General features: G+C 45.2%; 1 protein-coding gene across 1 annotated transcript in view; it reads right to left on the bottom strand.

Annotated features, from left to right (window-relative positions):
* Positions 1 to 2,155: 2,155 nt before the first annotated feature.
* The window catches only part of LOC126996855 (glucose dehydrogenase [FAD, quinone]-like), an 18,654-nt gene continuing 11,854 nt past the window's right edge, over positions 2,156 to 8,955 (bottom strand). Inside the window, exons 8-13 of the mRNA XM_050857739.1 lie at positions 8,445 to 8,601; positions 6,552 to 6,709; positions 5,171 to 5,348; positions 4,817 to 4,890; positions 3,619 to 3,770; positions 2,156 to 3,464 (exon numbers count right to left, since the gene is read on the bottom strand). Coding sequence (XP_050713696.1) covers positions 3,305 to 3,464; positions 3,619 to 3,770; positions 4,817 to 4,890; positions 5,171 to 5,348; positions 6,552 to 6,709; positions 8,445 to 8,601 — 879 coding nt within the window. The 3' untranslated portion in view covers positions 2,156 to 3,304. The remainder of the gene's footprint in view (positions 3,465 to 3,618; positions 3,771 to 4,816; positions 4,891 to 5,170; positions 5,349 to 6,551; positions 6,710 to 8,444; positions 8,602 to 8,955) is intronic.

Consider the following 8,955-nt stretch of genomic DNA (forward strand, 5'->3'; position numbering starts at 1 on the left):
GCCTCTGAAATCCTTAGTAACACACGCGCTATGCCATAACACAACCCTAGACATCCTTAACAAATACCTTACTCACTGGAACACAAACACGTTACATCTGCAACTTAATACCCATCCTTGCCAATACTTATCCTGCCACCCTTCCCTCACACACGTTCCGAGCCACACAACTAACACACGCGCTATGCCATAACACAACCCTAGACATCCTTAACAAATAGCTCACTCACTGGAACACACACACACATCAAATTCAAAACACAATTCACATCTTAATTTAAAACCTAACCCAACCAATACTTAACTCTCGACTCAACCTCACGCCCTTCCCCTACACAGTCCTGAGCCACACCCGCTATAACACAACCCTAGACACTCTTAACAAATACCTCACTCACTGGGGCACACACGCAGGTCACATCTGAAACTCAAAACCCAACCCAATCAATACTTATCCTGCCACCCTTCCCCAACACACGCCCTCCAGTTCGACCAAAGGACACCACACTGACTTCCGTACTCACGACTAGCGATGAAGACGTCTCTGGCTGATCCTCCGAGGCGTTGATGAGCTCGCTGGTTCGCTGGTTCTAATCCTGTTCTGAAAGGCCCTAGTTAAGAAAGGTTTGGTAAGGAGGAAACTGCTCATTGGTATAGAGGAAAAACTGCATCATTGGTATTAACGAACATATTTGGTGATTCGAGGCAAGGGAAAAGCAGGTTGTGAATTGTAATTGCTGTGTGTGAGCGTGTGTGTGTGTGTGTGTGTGTGTGTGTGTGTGTGTGTTGACCAAATTTTAGATATGTTATGGACAATAAACATCTATATCTATCTATGTATGTGTGTGTGAACGTATGTAAGTGCTCACGGAGGTAACACACACACACACACACACACACACACACACACACACTCAAGGAAAAGTTGGATAATTATAGATACGGAGACGGGACCACACGAGCGTAAGCCCAGGCCCTGTAAAATTACAACTAGGTAAATACAACTAGGTAAACACACACACACACACACACACACACACACACACACACACAGAAAAAAATCAGTACATCGAATGACTCTTTTCCTTCTTATTCCATTCCTGTTCTTCCTTTTCTTCCTCCCCTGCTTACGATCAATCACCATTTTCCTTTCTTATTTGCTACGCCTAGGACAACACGCCGGCCGCCCGTCTGCCGTCCTACCCCCCCTTAACGGACAGCCCCGCCCCGCCCCGCCCCGGATAAGGTTACGGAGGGCTGACAGACTGATCGAGTGTCGCCGAGTTGTCGCGTGACCAGGAGGGAGAGAGTGTGAGGTGAGGCAAAGAGGATGTGAGGGAGAAAGGAAAGACGGAAGGAGAAAAAAATGAAGGATAAGGAGCAAGAGAGGGCAGAGAAAATGGGAGGAAAGGAAGAAACGTTTTGTAAAGAAAGAAAATAAAGCTAAAAAAAGGAAAGAAAAGAAAGAAAATACGTTATGAAAATCAAGGGAAAATAAGAAATGAAAAATATATATAAAGAAAATGAAGGGAAAAAAGGGAAAAAAAAAAAAGAAAATACGTTAGGAATTTCAAGACAAAATAAGAAATAAAAAATATAAAGAAAATGAAGGGAAAAAAAGGGAAAAAGAAAGAAAATAAGTTAGAAAAATCGACAAAATAAGAAATAAAAAAATATATAAAGAAAATAAAGGTAAAAAAGGAAAAAAGAAAGAAAAAAAATTAAAAAAATCGACAAAGCAAGAAATAAAAAAAATATAACAAGAATATCAAATTAAAAAAAAGGAAAAGAAAATTAATACGTTAGGAAAATCAAGACAAAATAAGAAAAATAATATATATAAAGAAAATTAAGGTACAAAAGAAAAACAGGGGGGGTGGTGATGGTGGTGGTGGTGGTGGTGATGGTGGTGGTGGTGGTGGTGGTGATGGTGGTGGTGGTGGTGGGGTGGGGGGTGGTGGTGGTGGTGGTGGTGGTGGTGGTGGGGTGGGTGGTGGTGGTGGTGGTGGTGGTGGTGGTGGGGTGGGGGGGGTGAGCAGGGGGGGTGGGGGGGAGGGGGGGAGGGCCAAAGGCTAAATGAAGTAAAGGTCTGTAAGATTTTGTGCTTTAATTAGTCCGTGACCTTTCTCTCTCTCTCTCTCTCTCTCTCTCTCTCTCTCTCTCTCTCTCTCTCTCTCTCTCTCTCTCTCTCTCTCTCTCTCTCTCTCTCTCTCTCTCTCTCTCTCTCTCTCTCTCTCTCTTTCCTTGACCTTGGTGACTTTCTAGATCCTCATAGTATTGCAAGGAGTAGGTGCAAATAGAACACACAAACACACAAACACACTCAAATATTATATATATAAAAAAAACATTCAAGGCTTTCTCAATTTATGGAAAAACACGGTATCAGATTTTTTTTCTTCTTACAAACATGTTGACCTTATCGTATAAAGTACACACACACACACACACACACACACACACACACACACACACATTTGTTTCAAGCTTCTTTAGATTCGAATCCTCGACCACACACACACACACACACACACACACACACACACACTATTGTTTCCCACTTTCTTTAGATCTTAATTCTTGGCCACACACACACACACACACACACACGACCTCTTGACCACCCAACTGTTAACATTTCAAACACAATTAAACTACAAAAACAGGAGAAAGTAAACGTGAAAACATAAAAGAAAGAAACACGTCCGTAAATGTACAAAGATATCTTACAAATGTATACACGTAATTACAAGATGTTTGATACAATACGTTCATTCACTGCTACAACAACAATAACAACAACAACAACAACAACAACAACAACTATTACTACTACTACTGCTACTACTACCACTACTACTATTGCTACTACTACAATAGTCCTCAAACTGCCTTACAAAATCTACTATTGCACTTAACTACCAAGTATATTAACTACTTATAAATGTACAGTCTTAATTATATACACTAATATCTATACAAATAAGTAAGTTATACCGTTTTTTTTAAATATATAACATTCTCTCTCTCTCTCTCTCTCTCTCTCTCTCTCTCTCTCTCTCTCTCTCTCTCTCTCTCTCTCTCTCTGTTGAGTGGCAAAGGTCACCAACAAAGTGGTCAGGAGGTCAGCTGTGTGTGTGTGTGAGAGAGAGAGAGAGAGAGAGAGAGAGAGAGAGAGAGAGATGACTGCTTGAACACTAAACAATACTCGTATTAACGCCAGCAGCCGGAATCAAGCAGCACTAAGACAGAAGACAGAGAGGTGGCAGGTCACGGCTCCGCCCAGCCAGCCCCTCAGGCCGCGTCACACCGTGTTGGCCGCCGGCACCGGCGCGCCCCAGTCCCCCTTGATGAGGTCCGCGGCCTTCTCGCCGATCATGATGATGGGCGCGTTGACGTTCCCCGTGGTGACCAGCGGCATGATGGAGCCGTCCACCACGCGCAGACCCACCACGCCGCGCACCCTGACACGACGCACGCCATGACGCAGACGCAGGTACGGAGGGAGGAAAGGAAAGCACATATATATATTTCCCTTTATCATTTTATTTCCCCTTAATAAATAACCTGACCATTAATACGCTAAATCCCCTCCAAGCCCCTCCCCGTGGCACTCACTTGAGCGTGTGGTCCACCACGCTGTAGGGGTCTCGCCGCGGGCCCATCTTGCAGGTGCCGACGGGGTGGTAGGTGGTCTGGGCCATGTGTCTCGCGAAGCACGCCCAGTAGTTGTCCGACGCGTACACCTCGCCCTCGCAGCCCGGCAGGACCTGGCGGGGAGGGCGTGAGGGAGGGAGGGATGAAGACGAACACATCAAAGGTATGTGAGCAGTGTGTGTTGACGTGTGTGTTGAGCAATGTCAATATCACCTTCTCAGTGGACGGGAGGGGAAGGGAGAGACATGTGAAAAGGAAATAAAATACAGAATGTTAGACTAAAAGTGTTTGAGAAATATATGTTAATGATATTTAATGGAGCTGATCTCAAGGAAGGGAGGAAGAATGGGAAGGGAGAGACATATGAAACGAAAATAAGATACAGAATGCTAGACTAAAAGTGTTTGAGAAATATATGTTAATGATATTTAATGGAGCTGATCTCAAGGAAGGGAGGAAGAATGGGAAGGGAAGGGCTTGGGAGCACAGACCATGTAATATAGCCATAAGAAGATATACATAATAAAAGAGAATGCAATGAAGGCGAATAAATAGATGTTAGATAATCATTCCAAGCGCACAAACACATTCACTTCCTCGGTCCAAATTACTCTTCTTTCCTTTCATTCCTCCACGCCTTTCTCCTTTTTTCCGCCTTCCAAACTCCAAACTACTTTCTCTCCGGCCACTCTTATTTCCCTCCCTTTTCTCTCCCTCTTTTTTCGCCTCCAATCTTTCTCCCCTCCCTCCCCAAACCTGCACTTCCTTCCCCTTTTCTTCTCTTTTCTTTTTTTTCCCTTTTCTTTCTGCCTATCATCTTCTTCTTCCTCTTCTTTCTTCCTCTTCCCATTCTCCTTCTCCCTTTATCTCTTCTCCCCTTTATCATATTTTTCCATCTTCTTCCTCTTCGTTATTTCCCATCCCATCATCTTCCCCTCCCTTCCCTTCTATTCCCTTCCCATTCTTCCCCCCTTCCAATTCCTCCTCCCTTCCCCTTCCCTCCCTCCTCTCTCTCCCTTCTTTCACCTTCTCACCACACCCATTCTCTCCATCTCCCTTTTTTTCTCTCCCTCGACCCCTGCTTGCTGACCCCGCCCCGTCCCCCCCCCCCCACTTACGCACTCCTTCCCGCCCCCGCCCCGCCCCGCCCTGCACGAACCTGATCATGGAATTTCGCCCCGACTCCGTTTTTTAGCGCCGAGGTGTTGCCAACTGCCATAGCGAACTTGATGCCTGCAGGAGAGGAGGAGGAGGAGGAGGAGGAGGAGGAAAAGTAAATGCGGGAAAAGTAGAAGGAAAAGTTAATGAAGGAAAATGAAAATGTAGATGGAAAAAGGGAAAAAAAGGAGGAAAAGAAGGAAGAAGAGGAGGAGGAAAAAGAGTAAGAAAACAACAATAAAATTAATCTCCAAACATAAATAAAACACACAATTAATAAACAAACAAACAAATAACAAAAACAAAAACACCACTACCCCCAACGACCCCCCCTCCCTTCCTCTCCCCCCCTCACCCCTGACGAAGGTGGCCACGTCCTCGGGGTGGCTGAGGAACTGTGGGTCAATGAGCGGCGCGGCTAGCGGGTCCCGGGAGGCGAGGGTGACGGTGCCGCGGCTCTTGGGACGGGTCAGCATGGGGCCAATGTTGAAACCCTCCTTGCCCACCAGCCGCCCGTAGTACCGATGGAACACCTAACGGGGGAAGCGGAAAGTTGGAAAGTTTCGTTTAGTCGGCGCAACATCTGTGGTCATATGCCGGTCGGGGGGAGCAGAAGGGGAGAATAAGAAGGGGTGGGGAGCCTAGGAATGTGAATAGAGACTGGAAATGGGGAATGGGGAATGAGGGAGAGAGGAATGAATGGGAATGGGTAGGGATAAGCAGAAGGGAATGGGTGGAAGGGATGGGAAGGGATGGGAAGGGATGGGAAGGGGTGAGGAGAATGAGAAGGAGACGGGATGGGAAGAATGGTTAATGAGAGGGGAGATGGGAAAAGAGAAGGGGAATGGGAAGGGGTGGGAAGAATGGGAAGGAACTGGGAGAAAGGGAAGGGTTGGGAAGAATGGAAATGGCCGGGAAAAATGGGAAGGGGGGATGAATATAGGAATGGGGGAGAGGGGAATGGGTGGGAAAAATAGGAATGGGTGGAATGGATAGGAATAGGGAGAGGGAATGGGTGTGGAAAATGGAAATGGGGGTATGACTATAGGAATGGGTGGAAAGGATAGGAATGGGGAAGATTGGAATGGGTGGAATGGATAGGAATAGGGAGAGGGAATGGGTGTGGAAAATGGAAATGGGGGTATGACTATAGGAATGGGTGGAAAGGATAGGAATGGGGAAGATTGGAATGGGTGGGGAAAATAGGAATGGGTGGAATGGATAGGAATAGGGAGAGGGAATGGGTGGGGAAAATGGAAATGGGGGTATGACTATGGGAATGGGTGGAAAGGATAGGAATAGAGAGAGAGGAATGGGTGGGGAGAATAGGAATGGGGGATGAGTATAGGAATTGGTGGAAAGAATAGGAATGGGGAGAGGGGAATGAGTGTGGAAAATAAGAATAGGCAGGAAGAATGGGGAAGGTGAGACAACAGCAGAGAGCGTCGTCACTATCAACAAGTTACACGCAACCCCGAATGTCTCTCACGAAGCCAAGAATACAGTGTTAAAAGCCTCAAAAAAACAGCCAATCAAAACACTGGGTTATAAAAGTCTCTAGAAACCAACCAATCAAGACACTGGGTTATAAAAGTCACCGGAAACCAACCAATCAAAACACTGGGTTATAAAATCCACCAAAAATTCGCCAATCAAAACACTGGACTAGAAGCGACCAGTCAATCAAAATACAGCTTTTTAACCCCCTCCCCCAAAGACACCAGCCAATCACGTACGTCCCTCCTGAAGCCGATCCCATCCGTGAAGAGGATCCCGTAGTCCACCGCGGGCGTGATGGACATGAAGAGGTACTGAAGGTCGGGCCAGCCTGGGTCACCCGCGGCGGCCGGCGTCCATGCGTTCACCTCCACACCGAAGGGAGCGCTTAGAGGGCCTGGAGGAGGAGGAGGGGAAGAAGAGGATAAAAGGATATGAGGAATTAGAGACACGAATAGTTGTAAGATAAGGAACAAAATATATAATAGGGATAAGGGGTGGGAGGAAGAGTATAAGGAGGAGGAGGAGGAGGAAGGTGAAGGAGGTGGAGGAGGAGGAGGATAAAAGAAGCCAGAAAATACACTCCCCAAAAAACATCTTGTCAAATAAACACAAACATAATAAATAAAAAAAGACAACTGACAAAACTAGAGTTGATGAAAAAAAACTGACCCACAAAAACTACAAAAAGCAGAGAAAACAAAAAATAAACAAGAATAAAAACATCAACACACACACACACACACACACACACACGTAACCAAGAAAAAAAATCAACAAAACATATAAAAAAACATTAATACAATAAAAAAAAAGTTACAGAAGACGATCAAGAACAAAAAATCAGAAAAAAGAGTGACTCACAAAAAAACACCAAGTCGACGTTTTACTCGCGGGAAGAAGACGACAAAAGATGCGTGAAAGGTCGACTTCTTAGCGGCGATGAAGTCAATGATATGAAGATTTGAAGAGGTTGGTATTATCAGACGCTCCTCCTCCTCCTCCTCCTCCTCCTCCTCCTCTTCCTTCTTCACTCCTCATTCTTCATTTTCTTCTACATTTTCCTCTCTCCATCTTTATCTCTATCCTCCTCCTCCTCCTCCTCCTCTTCCTCATTCCTCATTCTTCATTCCTCCTCATTCTTCATTTTCTTCTACATTTTCCTCTCTCCATCCTTATCTCTATCCTCCTCCTCCTCTTCCTCTTCCTCATTCCTCATTCTTCATTCCTCCACATTCTTCATTTTCTTCTACATTTTCCTCTCTCCAACTTTATCTCTATCTATAATCTCCCTCAACACAGCATCATCTCTCTATCATCTCCCGGACACAGCATCTTAATCTTTCTAACCCAGCATCCTCATCTCTCTAACATACCACCTTCATTTCTATCTACATTTAACAGCATCCTCTCTATCTATAATCTCTCTCAACACAGCATCATCTATCTATCATCTCCTGGACACAGCATCTTAATCTTTCTAACCCAGCATCCTCATCTCTCTAACACCATTTTCATTTCTATCTTCATTTAACAGCATCCTCTCTACCCATCTCCATAACGCAGCATCCACGTCTATTATCACTTCTGCATCACACAGCTTCCAATATCTATCATCTCCAGCATATATCCTCGTCTCCATCTCCAACATACAGCATCCTCTATATCATCTGAACACAGCATCCTTATTTCTCATCTCCCGAACATAGCATCTCATCTCTTCACAGAGTCCACCATCTAACATCTCTCAACACACACAACATCTTCATCTTCCATAAAAAAAAGCATTCTCATCTCACAGCATCCTCGTCTATCTCATCTCCCTCTATCTCTACGCCTCTATCCTCTCCACAATACACATCATCCTCTTATCATCTCCTACACACAGCATCCCTATCTCTAACACAGCAACCTCTATCATCTCCCTTTCACAGCATCTCATCTCCCTCAAACAGCATCCTCATCTCCACACAGCAACCTATATCATCTCCCTTTCATAGCATCTCATCTCCCTCAAACAGCATCCTCTTATCATCTCCCACACACAGCATCCTTATCTCTCACACATCCCCTCTCTCTCATCTCATCTCCCTTACACACCTTCCTCTCCTCTCTTCACAGCCTCCACCCACCTGTCCTGTCGTTCAGGTACTGCTTGATGGACTGAAGGGAGGCGCTGCGGAGGAGTTTGGTGCTGGTGCCCTCGTCCACCGTCCACGTGAGGCCAAACACAGAGGGATGGTCCTGGAGATTGAGTCCGACTCCCGGCAAGTCTACCAACACGGGGACCTGGTGGTGGTGGTGGTGGTGGTGAGGTGTAGGAGGAAGAGGAGGAATGTAAGAAGGAGGAGAAGGAATATAAGGAGGAGGAGATAAGAATATGTAAGAGTGAAATGAACAAAAAAAAAGAATATTGAAAAGTAAAAAGAAATCAAGCGAAAAAGAGGAAGAGGAGGTGAAGAAGGAGGAGGAAGAAGAGGTTCAGAAATGAAAGAGTAAAAAATAGGAAACAAAAGAGCAGAGGAGAGTAAGAATATGGAGAATAAAAAAGAAAAAAAAAGGAAAGGAAGAAGAAAAAGAAAACTTGTAAGAGGAGAACAGTGATTTGGGGAAGCGATAGAGAGGAGGAGGAGAAGGAGAATA

The sequence above is a fragment of the Eriocheir sinensis genome, chromosome 11, assembly GCF_024679095.1.
Source record: "Eriocheir sinensis breed Jianghai 21 chromosome 11, ASM2467909v1, whole genome shotgun sequence".
In the NCBI taxonomy this organism is placed as follows: Eukaryota; Metazoa; Arthropoda; class Malacostraca; order Decapoda; family Varunidae; genus Eriocheir; species Eriocheir sinensis.